At 41.6% G+C, this 20605-nt stretch overlaps 1 protein-coding gene across 14 annotated transcripts in view; it reads right to left on the reverse strand.

Annotated features, from left to right (window-relative positions):
• Positions 1-1129: 1129 nt before the first annotated feature.
• The window catches only part of ehbp1l1a (EH domain binding protein 1-like 1a), a 39885-nt gene continuing 20409 nt past the window's right edge, over positions 1130-20605 (reverse strand). For 6 of the 14 annotated variants that reach the window (XM_071478179.1, XM_071478181.1, XM_071478177.1 and 3 more), the window contains 17 exons: positions 20539-20604; positions 16105-19241; positions 15962-16016; positions 15523-15729; positions 14572-15114; positions 11705-14119; positions 11301-11475; positions 9883-10049; positions 9756-9804; positions 9123-9635; positions 8974-9025; positions 8739-8782; positions 8361-8472; positions 8082-8181; positions 5772-5845; positions 4369-4483; positions 1130-2861 (listed from right to left, as the gene is read on the reverse strand). In XM_071478179.1, coding sequence (XP_071334280.1) covers positions 2768-2861; positions 4369-4483; positions 5772-5845; positions 8082-8181; positions 8361-8472; positions 8739-8782; positions 8974-9025; positions 9123-9635; positions 9756-9804; positions 9883-10049; positions 11301-11475; positions 11705-14119; positions 14572-15114; positions 15523-15729; positions 15962-16016; positions 16105-19241; positions 20539-20604 — 7918 coding nt within the window. In that variant the 3' untranslated portion in view covers positions 1130-2767. Of the gene's footprint in view, positions 2862-4368; positions 4484-5771; positions 5846-8081; positions 8182-8360; positions 8473-8738; positions 8783-8973; positions 9026-9122; positions 9636-9755; positions 9805-9882; positions 10050-11300; positions 11476-11704; positions 14120-14571; positions 15115-15522; positions 15925-15961; positions 16017-16104; positions 19242-20538; position 20605 lie in introns of those variants that run through there. The other 8 variants (XM_071478188.1, XM_071478186.1, XM_071478192.1 and 5 more) reach the window with 6 other exon arrangements.

Raw genomic sequence — 20605 nt, forward strand, 5'->3', positions numbered from 1 at the left:
TGACAGCTCAGTTAACACTGCACACTACTACATGTACGACTGTCTGCTAACATGCTAGCCATATCAACTTATCCTGGAATTCACAAACCAGTGGTTGACGTCTCGGTGGGTTGCCACTTGGTTTGTGCAGGCTTCTGCTGCTGTGATGGTCTCCTCTCTCACTCTCAGAGGTGGTGGGAGATGGGGAGGGGGGTAGGGGGTAGTTTGAGTGGGGGTATCTATCAAATAGCACCTTCTGTCTACAGTACTGTACAATGTCAGTATTACCCATGCAACTGCTGAGCAGATTTCATTTGACGATGTAATTGATGACTTTGCATCAAGGAAGGTAAGAAAGGTCAGACTTCAGACGACAGTGGTGCAATTACAATGTGTGTGTGTTGTTTGAAGTGTGCAATAGTGTAGTAATCAGGTTCTGTTAAGTGTGTTAATCTGTTTGTGGGATGAAGGATTTGTTCATTACTATCTTATTCGTTTTTATGTATAGAGGCCAAAACTATTTCCTTTCTATTTGTGTTACTTTTATCTTAGTATTTATTTGGTATGTGGTTGTGGCTCCTCCCCATCTAGAATGCTTGTCCTTCAGGTGTGGGTGAACTGCTGAGTCTTGACATAGTGTTTTTAGTAGTTGTTTGGTTTCACTGGTACACATGTCTGTGCAGCCCTCACTGCACTGGGCTGCACGCACTACAGTGCTCTTGTGGGGGGGCAGTATGTGTTTTTTTTGGATGGACCAGTTTTTTTGTGGTCATGTGTTGCTGGGATGTATTGTGATGTTGAGCTCCTCAGTTCCTGTAGACACAGATGGGATGACAACGTTGTTGTGTTCATTCTTTTTCACCACCCACAGTGTCTGTTCTTATTCCCTCTTATGTCATGTGTACAGTGCTATAGATGACACTTAAATTGTATGTCCCATTTTACATGAGCTGTCACTGTACAATCCACTGTCATCCAATCACGTTACATATAGCTACTGTTCTAACTACATTTGCCTCCGTGTGATGACCTCTGTACCGTTCCTGCTTGCCTCACTAGAAAACATCATTTGCTTCTTTATAATACATATGCACATATAATATAATGCAGTAGATTTAATCACAGAAAAAAACTGCACAAGATGTGTAAATGCATCCAAATCTTTTATATTTGTAAAACTTTACAAATAGTGCAAATGTAACATAAAACCAGAATAAAAGCTCTTCAGCAGCAGCTGTCGGTGGTCAGACCTGCTGCACTCAGCAGTGTGGCATCATGAGAACTGCAAACCTTTACACACTAAATAAAACCTCAGGCCCAGAGATGTCACTGCCTGTTGCTGAATACACTCATACTGAAGTAAAAAGGTGAGACTTTTCAGTGCAAAGACAAGGAGGAAGTTTCCTTTCATTTTTGAACTATAATGGAAACGCCAATTCACTTTTAATAAATGTTAATATTGTATTAATGAAGATTTGGCTTCTATCATGCAGGAACATTCACATCTTCACCTTTCAGTTCAGAAAACTACATTTCTGTAATGTAAAGTTGTTATTTTCCACAATGAAAAATAAATTACAGCTGTTTCTAATGTGTTGAAATACTTTAAACTTCAGAGCATTTTTCTAATTTATGGAAGCAAAACAAAAAAAATCCTATATGTACAGGTAAAATGCTACAATAATGAACGAAGGCTATAAGCTTTGGTTAAAATCCACACTACTCCTGAATGAAGAGTAAAACTTTAAATTAATCCAATAAATTAGTTGAAGACTGGTTTGGATCCTTGTCTTTGCACCTCATTGGCACAACATGAAAACATTTCAACCTCTCAAACATCTACGTTAGATTTACCTTTCTATTTTCCAGATTTTTAGCTTTGAGAAAAGTTAAAGCAAACAACAAACAGATCCGAACACACGTGCTGGGCAACATGACCGACGTTCACTTCCACTGGATTCACCATGGTCAGTGAATCTGATCGTACAATGAAGCTCATCCTGCAGTAAGGCAACTGTGGTTGTTCAAAAAGTCTCATTTCCTCTGAGGTTAGATCAATATTTAATGGCTTTAACCATGACCTTACAGCGTTTCCCTCAGTAACATGTTGTAGTTTACACAAAAACCTCCTGTAGCTTTTTTAAGCCTAAACTTTTTTCTCCTACTGTCACCAGAAAACACTGGATCCTTGTCATGTTTGATTTTTTTGGCACTAGATTGTGGTTTTCAGCAGGTCCACTCAACGGTCACCTTAATCTGTTTGGCTCATATCTGTAAAAAACTTTCAAACAAACACACTTTACATTCACAATCAACAGTCACTAAAACACAGCACAGACACTGCAAAGCTAACAGCAGCTCTCTGAGGCCTGAGGCCTCCTCTGCTGACTGCTGAACCTCCTGCAGGGTGGAAGAAATGATGATGTGTTGAATTAGTGGACATCACACTGAATCACCTTTGGTCATAAAATGCAGCCACGTTTTACGACACTTAAAAGAGGAAGCAAACAAAAATAACACTCAAGTTGATTCAGAGCCTAAACACAGCTGACATGTCTCAGACCTTCACTCTGGGTTAGATGTAAAAACCACCTCACACTAGTTCAGTGTTTTTTCTGGTACAAATACACTCCAGCCTCCTGATCGTCCTCTTCCTGCCGACTTAGAGCCAGTCGATGTGACAGCAGGTGAGCGACGACCACACGCCACTGTCCCATCCTCGGTTTGGTCTTGACCCACTTTCTTTCACATATGTGACCCAGCAATTCACGCCTGGGCGTGGACACAGTCACTGCATCACACACTTCTCTTTCTGCTGTTTAGCATACTTCCTCCTCCGCTGCTCCAGGCCTCGCTCCAGACGTTCGTCCTCCTCCAGAGCTCTGAAGAGGAGGACAGAGGAGAGTCACTGGTTGTGTGTCTGTCTTATACACGTCTGACAGAACACACACACTTCTGCTGTAATAAATACAGCTGTCTACACACAACAGGGACCTTTAGAAGAAGAAGTTCAAGTAAAACTCACCCCCCCACTCTGTCACTAACTATACGAATACAGTTACCAGGTGGAACAGTCACATATTCAGGTCTAACACAAGGTGGACCTTTAAAATGTCGCACAAAAATGTAAGAATGCAAACACACTAACTGTGGAGAATGTAGAGTTATTGAAGCACAATATGATCTTATCGTTTATAATGAATCTGTCTGTGTATAAATCCAGTTTTTTTATTCTTTATTTTGGGGCAGCAGGAAAAAGCACTTTACTTTCCAATGTCGTCCACAGTTCTGTACACTGTGGGAGAGGTAACGTGTGCACACAAGAACAATGAAATGTAGTAGTGTCTGAGGGGGATGTGGAAGAAAATATAATAAAATAAAATAAAACAAAATAACAATGAGGTCAGAGTAAAAAAGGATCCAATACCTCCACAAAATCTGCCCTTAAGGGCCTTAAATATAAGATCCATAGTTTAATAAATTCTTTATTTTTAACATGACATGGCCTTTCATTATACGTAAACTTGATTTTCTAACTTCATTTCCTTCATCTTCGTCTTTTTACTTTGTCAGTAAAGTGTCTGTTAGTATCTTAAAAACAAAACAGAGTAACAGTAACTCGGATTGTTTTTGTGCAGTGAGACACTCAGCGAGGGCTGGGTGTCGAACTCATACGAACTGATACTTTAATATACCAACACAACTGATATTAAATCTCTTGTCAGTTGATGCCTGAGGAGTAAATGAGTAAAACACACTAAGCCAATCGGCACGCAGAAGCTTGGACTAAGATCTAATAATGCTGGTGATTGGCTGTTTATTTACAGTGTGTAGAGATCAAGTTTCAAAATAAAACTAAAATTTGTACAGTAATGTGTGTTGTAATTTTCTTTTTGTTAAAACTAGTAACAAAAAAAGTCTCATTAAGAATCAGTATCAAAGTCAATCTGTATCTGTATCAGTGCTGATATCAAACATGTTTGAATGATACCCATTGATACATAATCAGTGATCTTTTATCAACACTGATAAGAGCATCACTGTGCATCATTTTTACCTATGACGTGTTCTTTTTACTCATCCTTCTCTGCTGCTGCAGGCTGTCTTTTGTGTCCCACTGACACCTGTAAACATGTCCTCTGGTACAGGCGGTGAATGAAAGCTGTCCACCTGCACTAAGATGATACATGATGTGCTGAGCTGCCTGCACTGTACTGCCATCTAGTGTTTCAACCAAAGAAAATCATCTACGAAATAACTATTAAAGTGTGTTTGCATGTGTGCACCTGAAGACCAGCGCACTACCAGTCTCATGTCTAATCCTTTAGTCATCGAGCCAGTAAGAGAAACAGACAACGACTTTGTTAATCAGCACAGTGAGCGTCTCACCCTCTCTCTTTCTCGTCCATGTTGTGGACCAGTTCGTCTCTCTGGTTGACCAGTGACACCAGCTCCTGCAGCAGGAGCTGCTCTCTGTGTTTATGGGCCTGACTCTTCTGCCACTCTGCAACACAAAGAACAACACAGACACACAAAGGACATAGGAGAGAGGGATGAGACGAGACAGTGTGACAGTGGTACCTTCATCATTTCCTGTTCACCTACACTGGACAAGCAGCTGCTGTGTGTGTTGATGGTGCTGATAAAATTATATCAAATCATCCCCCACAGATTTGTACAAACTATCCAATATAAACTAATCAATACATTTGACCTGTGCAGTCAAGACTTATTATAACTGGTCTTATGCTGATTTAATTGTTGCTGGAAACAAGGATTTGTTATATAAAATCTATAATTATTTGTTATTATCTTGCCCCTTTTTTAATGTCACTTTCCATCTACTGAGCCTGAAGGCAAAGCTCTCAATCTACCAGTCAATCTTCATTCCAACCTTCACCTATGGTCGCGAGCGCTGGGTAGTGACTGAAAGGACGAGATCGCAGATTCAAGCGGCTGAATTGAGTTTCCTCCGCAGGATGTCTGGGCTCAGCCTTAGAAACAGGGTGAGGAGCTCTGACATCTGGAGGGAGCTCAGAGTACAGCTGCTGCTCCTTCGTGTCGAAAGGAGCCAGTTGAGGTGGTTTGGGCATCTTATTAGGAGGCCTCCTGGACACCTCCCAGTGGAGGTCTTCTGGTGTGGACCAGAACACACTGGAGAGATCATATATCTCATCTGGCTTGGGAACACCTCAGGATCCCCCAGGAGGAGCTGGAAAATGTTTATAGGGAAAGGGACATCCGGGCTACTTTACTTGACCTGCTGCCACCATAATGATGGATGGGTGGATGGGTGGATGGATGGATGGATGGATGGACGGACGGTCGGTCCATGTACTGAGTATCAAACACTCAACCACTGTAGGTTGAAACGTGTGGTTGTAGTCAGTCAAAATCTTGTCATTTACAAGCTGCGTTGATTTGAAATATCTGGCTGAGAGTCGGTTCATATCCAGGTAGAAAGGTTTTATAATGCTCAGAAGCTCCAGTCATCCTGGAAGGCTGCTTATCTCACCAGCTACTTACCCCTGAACTTCCATTTTTCTAAGGAGAAGTTATTTGAGTTATGTCATTCAGCAGTAAAAATAACCCAGAGCTGCAGTCACACGCATTTTTAAAACACTTGGTCTTGGGCTTTCGTGCTTTTGTTTTTGTCACTTGTATGATCTAATTCAGTGTAATGAGGAAACAAGTCATGAGCACAGGGCTGCAATCTGAGCCTTCAACCACACTCAGTGTTTAAGGGAGGATCAGTCTGGTATGGAGCGTGTCGTTTAGAAGTAAAGTTGTACCTTCAATCGCCATCATGTCTCTCAGCTCTTTGTTTAACAGCTCAAATCTTCGTTCCAGGTCTTGTTCTTCCAGCCTGTCGATCACAGGAGATGCATTATAACATGTGAGATATCGGTGCTTATGGAGGGAGCTTTCAAAATCAATATGAGCAGAAGCCCAATTCATTTACTTGCTATTTTGTTTTTGTTTTGTTTTTTTGAGTGAAAGAAAAACATCTTCACTCAAGTCCATTTACTGTTGTACTCCAGAGCTTTTGATCTCATCTCATGGTCTTCCTGGCAGGTGGAGTTTGCTCAGTATCTCCAGGACAACTGAGAAAACTCCACCTGCTGAAGAGGCTGAGGTACAGTCGAAACCTCCGCAAATAGACAGTAAGTGAACCTTTAGTTTTTTGTTTTATTTTCTTTTTTCCCAATGACAATATAAAAACCATATCTCAGCTTTTTTACATTATCACATGAGTATGATTTTGCTCTTCTTCCAAGGATTCAGTATTCAGTAGTTATAACTACATCATTACACGAATACTCAGTGGTATGCGAGTATGCGGTGGTCATTACCACATTATTACATGAGTACTCATTGGTCACTACTACATTCTTACATAAGCACTCAGCAGTCATCTTGTTACCAGCCGATTCAGTAGCTGTTCTGGAGGTTTAATTGTGTCATACAGTTTTCTTCAGATGGAGTTTTAAGGGCCTTCTGCTCATGTGGGCTTAAAGCCAACACAGATGAGATGTCCTTAAAGCTCTCACAAAAAGAACTTAAAGGCCCCATGCTGTGCACCTTTTTCCGGGTTTATTTACCTGCCTCTTTCTGGAGCTCCAGCAGGCACAGGTCATTTGGCCAATCAGAAGAGAGAATGAGAACCTCTCCTCTGATTGTTTTTGAGTGGCGTGTGGTCGGACCAATCACAGGCAAGTAACTGAAACCTAAGCTGCATTCATAAAAATTCACCTGCGATGGATGGCATAAGACCATATATGTTTGAACCGGACTCGGATCCGGAGACAGAGACGGCAGCCAACACAGAAACACCACAACTGCGCCGCTGCTGTGTGCGTGTGTGACGGCGGAGAGGGAGAGGGAGAGGGAGGGAGGGGGGGCTAGTATCGCTACTTTTCCACCTTTTATTCAGTCATATCCGGATAAAACGTTTTAGTGTCGCTACTTTTTTCAGTGTATCGACAACCCTACTTCACGGTTGCCAGCTACATGGTTAATGGAAGACCAGTGTTTCCCATACAGAGACCATCCTGTGGCGCACCACCACAGGGTGGAGACCAACCTCCACAGGATGATTCTGTTTTGTTTCTTTTTTCTCGTTGTTGTCGTTTTCCCTCTCGTCTTTGCTCTCACCGTAATATCATTCCGTTCATTCATCTCCGCATAGCGCTCTGTCTCTGTCATTCTCGGACACACACGGACACACACAGACACGCGCACACGCACACAGACAAGCACGCATATGCCAGCGGTGCGCATCACTGGTGCATGCACACACTTGTCTGCATACACTCTGCAGACAATGACTGACTCCACCGACCGCCACGACACTGTGACACTCGATCCCCCCAACGGTGTCAGTGGAGCGCCACAGATCGCTGCCTGGTCTGTGGGAAACACTGAAGACCATTAAAAAACCGTAGTAATGAACAAAGCTGTGTGACGGTGACATTTGTATTTTCTTGAATTAACGTTTGTGAAGGCTTTAAAGGTGATCCAGTTAACGGCGATTCAATGAACGGCTACGAATAAAATAAAATAAGAAGGAGCCACTGGTCTCTGAGGACTGTGGCTTTTGGCAGACTGTGCAGGGACACATCGCCCTCCTTGCATCCCTTAATAGCGCAGCACCGTTTCTTTGACATCTCGCCGTGCAGTGATTCACTCACACCTGGAACCTACAGTGGAGGCAGGCCAACAGGTTGCGGTGGGCGGAGTTACCTTGTGTGTGACATCACACAAAGGAGGAAGTGCTATCCGCTCGTATTAAAGAGACAGTTCCTACAAATGGGTGGTGTGCGTTTCTCCGTTTATGACCAGTTTGATGCATGGGGCAGTATATACGTGGCCCAGAGACCTCCCAAAGCACAATAAAATAACCAAAATCACATTTTTCATGCCATGGGGCCTTTAAGTTTTTAACAATTTCTACAATTTGTTGACAACTGGACTACTCCCTGTGCTGAGGAAGATCACGAGTAGTGTTCAAAAGCTCCAGAACTGTTACTAAACGGTCTTTGTGAGATTGTTAAATTCTACAGTTAACATGTTTGAAGCAGTGTATGTGGTGGATGTCTTACAGCAGCTGCAGATGGTCCTGCCTCCTGATTAAAGCGTTCTTCTTGTTAACCAGCATAAACCATTCCTGGATCAACCTCTCCTCTTCCACCTTGTCACTACCTGCAGAAAATCACATCACTGTTAACTTTCAGTTTTAAGGTAGGTTACTCATTACTAATCTTGTTCCACTTCCAATTTCCACAACTGAATTAATTTAATTTGTTCCCTCAAAATATTTGTTCCAACAGCAGCCATGAACTCCTACACTGAAATTCATGTTCTGTTTCCAAGTATCTTACCTGTTTCCAGTAGTTGTCTAAGTTTCCTCTCCACTACACCTGCTCTGTTATCAATATGATTTTGTTCTGCTTCCAAGGCTTCCATCTGACTCAGAACATACTGGCTGGCATCCTGGATACATTAACACACACACACACACACACACACACACACACACACACACACACACACACACACACACACACACACACACAAACACAATTACCTACATAATGTATGTTTTTGTATCAATGGAATAAAATATTACACATGTGAACAATGACCACAATAAAAAAAGCATGTTTTTTAAGCAGACCCCGGTTCTTATAAATCTGGACTCATTCCAGAAACAGTTCTAGAGATTCAGCCCCACAATGACACACATGTTCCCAACTGACCTGGCCTTCTGGTCTTCCCTCCTCAACCACAGCCTCTGTTCTCTCTGCAAGACAAATACAGAAATTAAATCTAACATCTGCATAAACAATCAAAAATACTCAAATTTCAACAAGTGGAATCATCATTCCAAATCATCAAGTCCAAATGAAATTGACAAAAAACTAAGTCAAGTTTTAAAATGATGGTTTAGGTTTAGCCAGTGGTGGGGGTGTAAGAAAATCAAGAAGAGCTCACCAGTTTCTGATTTCCTGCGGCTAACTGCACCCTCTTCTTGCCCTGCAGTGACCTACAAACACAAGGAGTTCTTCATATATCACAGATAAAAGGGAAGATGGTAATAAGAATTAAAAAGGATAAAAGAGTAAGGCAAGAAGGGATCATACCACTGGTATGTCTACTTCATCCACTGATCCACTCCTCCGCTGTGACCTTCGTTTCTTGACCAGATCTGCATCTTTGACATGAGAGAAACCTGACTTGGATAGGATATTAGTCCTTGGTGGTGCCACAGGAGACTGAGCCCCACCTGCCCCAGCAACCTGCAACCGTTTAGTTCTGGGGGGTGGAACCACATCCCTACTGGTTTTACTGTCCTTCTCTGCAGAGCTTGCAGTCCCATTAGTCTCCAGACTTATACCCTCCTCCTGGAGCCTCTGGGCGCAGTAGCGAACAGTTGCCTCTGGGTCCTCTGGGCTGTCCCGCTCCCCTGCTACTGCATAGCTGGACTCGCTGCTGTCCTTGTCTATGTGAACCACACTGAGTTGCTGGCCCGTGAAATGGGTGCGGATCTGGTTGAGGTAGGTCATGACAATGAGGCGGTCAGGCACTGCTAGCATGACCATGTCTGAGGGCTCCATCAGCCTGGAAATGCCAAGTTCAGCAAAGCCATCAAAAGCCTGCAATATGAATAAATACAGATTGATGGATTATATTAGGACTTGTCAACAAACATATATTATAAGTTATGATTATGCTTTGTTGGTAATTTAATCAACAGATAACTAATGATGAGTCACCTTTTTGTTGTTGTGCTTGATGTCATACGGGTCCAGCATTTCATAATTACTATACAAAGAAAAAAAGATAAAGATAAATACACAAAACAGTCTATGCAGTAACAGCAGTCTTTCAATCGTTTCTTACATCTTTTCTGGGTGGAAGTGGTGTAATATGGCACAAAAGGCCAGGCCGTTCCTCCAAGAGGTGCTGAAGTTGGTGATCTTCACTCCCTTGTGACCCTGGGTGACTTCTTGACACCACTCCAGTAGAGACTGGCTGGATGTTACTAAGGTGGGACTGGCCAATACCCTCTAAAACAAAAAATAGACCTTTATTTATTTATTTATTTTTTCCATTTTGGGGGGAGAAGAATAACAGAACAACTTATTTGACATAAACTTACAGAGCAATTTATTAATAACACCTGTACATCTGCCTGTTTATGCACTTATCCAATCAGCCATTTATGTGGCAGCAGTGCCAGATGGGCTGGTTTGGTGTACAGACTCTACAGTTTACTCAGAATGGTGCGAACAATGAAAAACAAAAATCCACTGAGTAGCAGCTCTGGGGAGGAAACACCTTGTTAATGAGAGAGGTCAGAGGAGAATGGACAGACTGGTTGGAGCTGACAGAAAGGCTACAGTAACTCAGATAATCACTCTTTATGACTGTGGTGAACAGAAAGGCATCTCAGACTACACGCAGATGGTAGGGTCAGAATTTGGCATCAGCAGGATGAATTCATGGACCCAACCTGCCTTGTGTCAGCAGTCCAGGCTGGTGGTGGTGGTCTGAAGGTGTGGGGATGTTTTCTTGACTAACTTTGGGCCTTAATACCAATCAATCATGGTTTGAATGCCACAGTCTAGACCATGTTCATCCCTTTATGTCCACTGTTCATCATCTTCTAATGGCTACTTCCTGCAGGATAATGCTCCATGTCACAAAGATAAAGTTGTCTCAAACTGGTTTCCCTGAACATAACAATGAGTTCAACCAACTTCAGTGGTCTCCACAGTCTCCAGACCTAAATCCAGTAGAACACCTCTGGGATGTCATAAAACAGCACATTGGTAACATGAATGTGAGTCAGGTCAACATGGAGCACAGTCTCATCGGAAGGTTTCCAACATCTGGTAGATACATGACATGAAGAACTGAGGCTGCTCAGTGTCAGTGTGGTGTTCCTAATAAAGTGCTCAGTGAGTGTTTGAAATATATAAACACTGTTAGACAAATATGTTAGCATTGCCCTTTCTTCACCAGTTCATCACCAACTTAGTCTGCCTGGCTACTTTGGTTCAAAGCAGGTACATTACAGAAACTTTAACAGAGCTTTTCTGAAGACAGCTACCTGGTGGAAACGAGGTTGATGAGAACAGAAAAAACAATGAGATGAAAGAGGCTAACAAGCTCCTTCGAGCTGAGGGGAACTGCAGAACTGGTGATAATTCTCTGTGGGCTTCTTCATTCAGACCAACATCTTACACATTACACACAGTCATTTGATCAATTGCTAATATACAAATATTGGCAAGTATTGACAAGCTTTAACATACGTCTGGAGAGGTAGTCCCATCTGCAGGTCCCTTTTGAGGTGTTGTTGGTTCACTGGTTTGATGGAGACCAGCAACTTCTGATTTGCCATCATCTAGGTAAGAACCACTCAAACGCTTCTTGCCGCGAGGCACAGGAACAGGCTGACCTGAAGATTCTTCTGCTTTCTCCCTTTTCCTGGAAAGACACACAAACAAACAAAGTGATTAATAAAATATGCAATTTATTTCAAAATATGTATGGTTATTGATGATTTTCCAAACCGTGTTTTGCCATTTTGCGAATGCACCAACATATTGAGTAATTAGAAACAGGGATATGAGAATAATGAGGACAATGCAAAATACACACGTCTAAATTATGAGTGCACCCCTCCCACCCCCTAATGTGTACTGACTAATCTTACCTTTCATCCTCTAAATAACCAGCAGCTACATCTACAGACACAAAGCCAAAGTCCAGCTCTTCATCCCTCATTTCCTTCCTTGAGGTTATTTCCATTAGTTCACTGTCTTTATCATCCTCTACATGCAGCCAGTCATCCTGTGAGGATGCAATAGTGAAAGCAAGGGACTTATCAACCTCTGCTTCCAGGACTTTTCTAACGTCATCATGCTCAGTTACTGTCCCTGTCACCTTTTCTGAGTCATCGGAAACTACAGGTTTATCTGTAAAAGTCCAGCCTTCAATGATTTCATCCAGTGGCTTCTCAGTATCTTCTACAGAATCTGGCTGAGGAAAGTGTTCTTCTTGCATTGCTGCTAGCACTTCCTGTTCCATCTCTGATGTAACATCTTCACCTTGGATTGCGACAAAACCTCCTTCAGAGATCACACTTGCATCCAGCAATATTGACCTTTCCTTTGTTTCCTTGCTAGTGTCAGATGTATCCTCTGAGTTTCTCTGAGCCAATTCCATTTCCACAGGGAGTAAAGGTTGGGTGCTATCTGAATAAGTTGCACTGAGACGTTTCTTTGCCCGAGGCAATGGAAGAGGCATGCTAGACTTTTCATTCTGTTGGACTGTTTCATGACCAGTTGAATCAGCTACTGTTTCTGACTGGCAGGGAGGTGGTGTACCAGAAATTATAATATCATCTGGGAAGGAATCACTGAGACGTTTCTTTACTCTTGGTTTTGGTATAGGCAAGCTTGTGGATGCTGGGGCCTTCTGTGAAGTCACACCATCCTCTACCTGAACACTGCTCTCAATGGTCAGTCTGCTTTTCCTCAACAGTACACTGGCTACTTCTTCTGTAGATGTAGAAGGTTGATTAACTAGAGGAAGAGGGGGAAGGTCTTTGCTTTCTTTAGGTGTTGAAGAAATTGATGAAGGAACACCTTGCTTTGCTGCCTGTGCCTCTTCTCCATGGGAGGCCTTAGATGTTCTCTCTATAGCTGTAAAATCATATGGGAAGGAGCCACTGAAACGTTTCCTCGCACGAGGTCTTGGGATAGGATGAGTTGTTTGTTTGTCCATCACTGCCTCTACTACCTCTGGTGCATTTTCTGATTTCTGAGAAGATGGGATGTTGACTGTATCAACAGCTGTTTGACCAGCTATCTTTGACTGCTTTATCTCTTCTATATCACCCACCACAGTGTTGTCAGCCTGAACTGGTTTTCCAATCTCCTTGGTTGCAACTGCAACTGCTGCAACCCTGTCACTGACAATTTTGCCAGATTTGCTTGAAGGCAACTTCTTGCCACGTTGCGGAAGACGTATCTTCTTGATGATTGAGAGAGGAGCAGTTTGCTCAACATGAAATATCTCTGGTTCTGCCTTTGGGGTGATTCTGTCGATTCCCTTTGTTTCTGAGGGAGGAATTAAGTCAGAAGAAACCTGGTTGGATTTATAAATGTGTTTCTTAGGCCATTCCGGGTCACAATAGGTTTTCTGTGTGTTTTTTGTCTGCAGAGATGCACTCACAATGAAATCTGTTTCTTGAGAGTCCTGTTTGGTTGTTTGGTCTTTTCTTCCCACAGGTTGTGAAGGGATCATTTCAGTGGCTGCTTGACTGGGTTTATCAATGTTCTGTAAAGGTTCAAGAACACCTGAGACATCAGAGCTTCTCTTACAAAGTTGAGGAGGACCAGGATCAGATGTTTCCAAAGCAGGACTAACTTGGGCTTTCAAATCTTGTTGGTCATGAGCTATTTGAAGAGATTTCTTGATGTCTTTTGTCCTCAGGGGTTTGTAAGGGGCAGTCTTCTGTGGAATTTCAGGAGGTGAGCTTCCATCGTTTCTTTTCACACAAGGAAGAGAAGTGACATCCATGGATATTTGTACAGATTCTGCTTCCCCTTTGTGTTTATGGTCACCTCTGTATGATGTTTCTTGAGCTCCAACACTTTCTTGGTCATGACCATTCTGAGGTACATCTAGAGGAACACAACTGTCTCCTTTGTTTATGCAGAAAGATGGGGCAAGGTCAGGGGTTGGTTGTGTAGGAGTTATCTCATCAGTAGTATCTTTCCTTACAGATGGGACTGGAATAATTCCAGTAAGGAGTTTGGTAGACAAACCATCAGGTTTCTGTTTGCGGTCTGGTGTTAAACTATCCTTCCTTCTGACTGGCCGTATTGGAACGGTGTCTTTTTCTTGATTAGAACCTTTCTGTTGAGGTTCTGGAACTTTTCTCTTTGGCTTCCTGCCTCGCTGAGAGACAGCAATGTCAGCTTGTGGTCCAACTGGACTGTTTTGATCCTCTGAGGGTTTGTCTAAGAGGGCCTCTCTATGTTCATTTGCATCAGTAAGTGACTTAATTGATGTGGGCTGCAGGGAAGTGGCCGAAATTTCTTCCATGCTTGTTTGTTGTGGGCTTAAGGAAAAGAAAGGAAAAACTTCAGAATTTGCTGTTCTTGACTTTGTCGTACAACCATGCACCCTATCTTCAACCAACTATTAATCTGCTCAATTTAAAAGACAACAACGAATCTTGTTACATATTACAAAACAAATTACCATCATTTTCAGTATTTTGCTTTACTTAAGTACATGCATACTATCATTAAAACAACACAGCAGCACATAAAGGACAAAAAGACAAGGTTTATCTTAGTTTACAACACCTATATGCATCACTAAAAGCAAGATTACCATTCCCCATCACAATGCTGATCCTTACAGCTATTACAAAGAGCTGACCATGACAATCTCCTGAGTAGTAAGCGCTCATAAGCAGAACATGAGACAATGTTATCACCAAAAATGCAGGACATGTACACTGTCACACCGTGCAACCAAAGTAGGTCATAGTCCACCAGAACTCACCCTTTATCCAGCTGTGAAGAAGACGACACTGTTCTAACCTCACCCTGCTCTGTCTCAGTCCTGTGCCCTGCCAACAAACTTTCATTGTACACTGATGTTTGAACAGAGTCCTGCCCTGTGAGTGATCTCTCTGTATGCCATTGATCAAGAGAGGTCTCCTGTTCCTCTACTTGTTCACTATCTTCTTTTGATATTTCAGTGATATCTGCCGCCGTCAATGGCGGCCATTTCTTCATGCTTGCACAAACTAAAAACCCATCATCGCTGTCGGTAGTTGGTGATGGAGATGCTGATCGATCAGCTAACAAGTTCCACATGTAAGGCTCAGCACTTGTTGGATATTCAACGTTTTGTTTGGTACGACTGTCTTCAAATTGGCCCCCTATCTTCTGAATAGGAGTAGTGTAGTCTCCAAAATGTAGAAAAAACTCATCTGAAGGGGTCTTGTCCATCAGGTCCCTATAGGAGATAGCCTTGGGTTGATGATCCACTTCAGTTAAAGTAGAGCTAGATGGCCCCAGTATGGATGCTACTGTTTCATAACTGTGAGAAATGAATAGTGAAGTGTGTGAGTGAAACCTGGAACCATGCAAAAACAATGGTTTCAATGACCAAGTATCTAATTAAAGAAATCACTGAGTCAGTGAAATAAATTCCATGCAAAAGCAGTCCACTTTTAACTATGGTTCTAACTTTAATAACATCAATGTAAGAATATACATTGAAAACAAAAAGAAGGCAAACCTTAACGTTTTTATAATATCCACTTAATTTTAATAAAAGAGATTAAAATGGGAACCCAACCAAAACAAATAGATTTCATGAAAATATTGTTGGGGTTTTAATGCTGTGAGTTCAAAAACCTGTTTTTTATCCTCAGGATGTCTAGTAAATGATGCACACCATATTGCATGCCAGACAATGTTAGTTTCACAACAGCCTTACACTTACCCTTTATGAAAAACACCCACAATAGCCTTTACTAATCCTGAGGTCTCTTCCTCCTTTGCTGACAAAGAGACTTCTGCCCGTTTTTCTGTTACTGTTCCCTCTGCCTCCAATACTTCCCAACCCAAGACTCTCAAAGGCTCTGTTGTGTCCGATGGTTTCTTCACTGTTTGGGTCTCGTCTGCTGCTATTCTCTCTATTTGTGATTTGCTGGGGACCCAAATATAGAGGATTTTAAAGCATAATCCACATACCTCATGCAGCAACAGAGGACAAAATGTAAGGAAATACAATCTTCACAGAGATACTGAAATTTACCATGCACCATGTAATCCATTCCCTTAAGCTACCTTTTATTAGTCCAAGCAATCCATGTAAGACAAACACTAGATTGGCCCCTTTCACAGCAAACAATGCATGAGCACTGGGCTCTTCAACTTACCCATTATCTACAGAAGGGTCTAAATTTTGCTTTGGATTGCCTTTCAATTTCTCCACTGTCATAAAAACAAACATATTAAAAAATGTGAAAAGAAACAGGACAAAGAAAGATGAATTTGACCTTGATCATAATGTAAATCTCACCATGCTCAAGTTCTGTACTGGGGCTGCTGATAGATGTAGAGGGAATACTAGGAATTCTTGTGCCTTTGAGATATGACAGACTTGACTGTGTATGAGGTAACTCCTGTGATGAATGCTTTTCAGTAGAAGGCAGCACTGGAGTAGCCAATGCTTCTTTCTCTGTTGGATTCAATTGTGAAATGCTGGGTAAACCAGAAATTTTAGTCAAACGTGGACATGATGGGGCCATTGCTACCATGCACTTCATTTCATCTTGTTTAGGCTTATGTTTTGCTGGAAATTTTGCAACAAGACAAATCTTCTCATCCTGAAGCTTAACAAACAAGGACTTGCTCTGTGGAGTCCTAGTTGGTATTTTTATATGTTCAGAGCTAAGCATCCTTGCTGATGGAAAACCTGGAACACATGAAACACATGGAGCAGATGTGTATAAGCTCACCATGTTTGGTGGTCTGTTAACAACCTGAGCAGAAGGAAAACCACATACTCGGGCTTCTTTTGGACAGGATGTCACTAATGTCACCATGCTTTTTATGTCATAGTGATATAGCTGGTCCTGTCCAGCAAACGCCATAATCATGTCTTCCCTCTTCTTCTGTGGCTCTATTAAAATTGGTTTTGTTTCACTTAGCCACTCTGTGTTTGGGATTGTAGTCATAGATGCAAATCCTTTGAGACTTGAAACACTGGAGCAGCAAGGTACACAACTTATCATATTGGGTTCAATCTTTGATTTGGTCTGAGGTACAGAGGGGAACCCAGGGATCCGGGATGCTTCTGGGCAAGATGGTGCTAAGGCGAACATTATCTTCGCTGTTTCTCCATCTTGATTTAGACTGTGTATCACAAACACTGTCTTCTTTGGACGATTGTCACACAAAGCGTATGAATCAAAATGCCATTGAAAATTTGGGGCTCCTTCAAAGGATGCGAATCCTGGGAAACTGGACACTTTGGAACAAACAGGTACAAGACTCAGCATATTGTATCGAGGGTAAGATGGGAAGCCTGAAATCTTTGATGCTACTGGGCAAGAAGGAACCAAAGCAAGCATGTTGTTTAGGTTGTCTGTGGCAATTGGTGAGCTGTTAATCCTAAATAGAGTTTTCTTTTGTGGTCTCTGCATCAATGAACCCAGTTCAGCAACCCATCCTTTTTCCTTGTGCCCTTCAACTGATGAAAATCCAGGTATGGTAGAAACTAGAGGGCACAAAGGAAGGAGATTGACTGCATTTAGGCCATAATACACAGTTTTTGGATTTGGGATAGATGGAAAACCAGGAATACGTGACACTTTAGGGCAGGATGGTACAAGGGAAACCATATTCTTCATTATCTTATTGTTGTCATTTGTGTTATATATGATCTCCCTCTTTGGCAGCCTCTTCAGCAATGACCCCTTTTCTGTTACCCACTCTACACTCATGTCCCTAACAACTGATGGAAATCCAGGTATTTTGGAGACTCGAGAGCACATTGTAGAAAGACTGATGATATCTAGTGTAGAATATACACTTCGAGGATTTGGATGCGAGGGAAATCCTGGCGTTCGTGCCTCTTTTGGACAAGATGGTACAAGGGAAACCATTGCTTTCATTCCTCTGCTAACTCTTTCACATGTGTCAGGCAATGACACCTGCTTTTCTTTCATTCTTGGTTCAAACAATGGCTCCTTGCTCATTGTCCACTCTTTTGAAGAATGAGATGATGGAAATCCCGTTATTTGTGACACTTTTGAGCATGAAAATGAAAGACTGACCATATTTGCCATGTCAACAACATAAATCATTCTTGGTTTTGGTACAGAGGGAAAGCCAGAGATACTCGATTTTCTTGGGCAACTTTGTGCAAGAGAAACAACTCCTTTCATGTCTTTATGTATTTTATTGTTCTTCAGAATTAATACAGAATCCTTTTTAGTTTGCTTCTCCCATAATGGCTGATGAATAGTCTTCCAGTCTTTGCTGTCAGCTTTCTGAATTGATGGAAAACCAGCCATACTGGAGACAGCAGGGCAAGATGGAAGGAGACTGACAACACATGACCCATTATAGATCACTGCAGGTTGCAGAGCAGATGGAAATCCAGGGCTATGAGCCTCTTTTGGACAAGTTTGGGCTAAAGCTGACATTGCCTTCATTTCTTCATTGTAAGGTCTATCTTCCATTATGGCTATGTTCATTTTTGGCAGTGTTACCCCAAAGGCTTGGTGATCTGGACCCCAGCTTTTGTTCAAATAACGCTCCATTAATGATGGAAAACCTTCAACACAAGAGGTTTTCGGGCAAGAGCTTAAAAGGCTCCTCATGTCTGATTCATGATATACTATAGTAGGTTGTGGAACTGGTATGGAAGAATGATTTGGGTTAGTTGGTACCAAAGCTCCCATTTTTAAACTGTGTTGTGATAGACACGGGAACCCTGGATTTCTGGCATGTCTGGGACAAGATGGTACAAGTAAGACCATTTCCTTCTTCTTTTCATCCTCATTTAATACACATGGCAATATTTCATTCATTTTTGATTGTTTTTCCCAGACTGGTTTTTGATCTATAAGCCAGTGTTTTTCTTCTTTTATGGCCAATTTGGACGGCATGCCAGCAATGTTTGTCATACTGGGACAGGTTTCCATGGCAAAGGACTGTTTGTTTTTATCCACTACTTGTTCTGCTAGATATACTTGTCCTTTTAAATGAAGAGCACATTCAGTGATTACAATTTCCTTATCCTTTGATGTATTATTCCAAGTACACTTGCTGTCTACTAGGCATTCATTCATTTGTTTAGCAGTAGCAGGAAATTCAAGTATGCCACTAACTGCTGAGCATACTGGCAATGGATCTGTCACCCCAGCTTCCGTCTTTGTCTTCATTTCATCATCAGTGCCTAACATCATGGCATCATCAGGGAACAATGGGACGTTACTGACCATTTCTCTTATCATTTCCGTTTCTTCCTCTGATGTATTTCTAGTTATTGCAGTAATCGCCTTTGGCAGGTCCTCCCATAGTATGGTTGTGTTTGTAGGATGTTTTTCTAACTGCTGCTCCGCATTATTTATTTGGGTCTGGGATGGGGGTTCTGCTGCTCCAGATCCAACTGGGCATGATGGCTGTAGTGACACCATGTTTTTGTGTCTAAAGAGAAGGCAAATTCAAAGTGATAGTCAAGGTTTACTGTAGAGTGTGCCTAATAAAAATAATATCATATTAGAGCATTCCCATTACCAACACTGTAATTTTTACATATTTTCATCACAATGCACTGCAAGTATGGTACAATGTACGTCAATTAATCAGTGAGAAATTCATCATTGCTTCACAGTACAAATACAATTCATTCATGATAGCAAAGTTGGGTATAAAATTCTATATTACTACTTGTTATTATTTTTATAATAGATTTTTTTTGTTTCATTACATAACATTTACTTATTTGGCTGACCCTTTTATCCAAAGCAACTTACAAATGAGGGACAACAATAAAGCGTCAGTGCAGTAGGAGACCTTGCTGTAAGTACCGATAAGTACTAGTCTCATGCTCAAGAACTAGTAAGTAAGTCCTAGTCTCATGCATGCAAATTCAACAAATGCCATTCATTCAAAAATTACTTCAACCTTCATTAACAACTCTCCAAAAAGTTGCACTTCAGCAAGCAAGACATCATGCCACACAATTTGCTATGGTTTTGTATACAACTACTGTTGTAACAACCAGTGCTGTAAAGCCAGCGTTAATACTGGGTGTAAAATACTTAAAGTTCAAGTTCTTCACAGTAGATTCTTCTTACACACAGAGGTGTACTATTTATTCATAAAAAGCAAGTAACTGAAAATAAACATTGAACTGTATCTTTCTATGAAAATAATTGTGGATTTCTAAAAGTTAAGAATTGCGCTCATACAGAAGCATGGATGTTGTTGAACACCCTTGTGTTGACTTAAATTATGCAACACACACAATTACACCTAGATCAAGCTCACAAGAGCAAATTCCAGGTATTTCTCTCTCACATTTACTGACTATCAGAGTGTCTAACATACCTTCAATCTACAGAGCGTGTAGTAATGACACCCCCTGACTGCACTGCACAAAAAAGTTTTATCTGACTCTACAAAAGGCATGAAACCATGACCGTCCACAGTGACTTCAGTAGTGTCTGTTTCACTGGCATCAGTATCTCCCTTCTCATACATTGATATCTGTGTTTTTTGGGTATCCTTTTGACCCAAGGGACTGAAAAGATGACAAGTGAAATCTGTATAAATTTGGGCACCACAGAACAACTCAAAGCTCCAGAAACGGCACACAGAACAAATGCAAATTTTTTCCATAAAGTGTCAGTCATTTGCATATGGTGTTGAGATAGTGCTAATGCATTATTGTTGAAATGCGTCACATTTTTGCATTACTGTGCAAACCAAGGCAACCCACCTCTTCCTAACACTCAAGAATAATGGCATGTCAGGAACGTAGTGCCACATTCTGCAATGCAAGTTTC

Source organism: Trachinotus anak, unplaced genomic scaffold, assembly GCF_046630095.1.
Source record: "Trachinotus anak isolate AG129_WGS33_773 ecotype Australia unplaced genomic scaffold, CSIRO_AGI_Tana_v1 ptg000005l, whole genome shotgun sequence".
NCBI classification, from domain to species: Eukaryota; Metazoa; Chordata; class Actinopteri; order Carangiformes; family Carangidae; genus Trachinotus; species Trachinotus anak.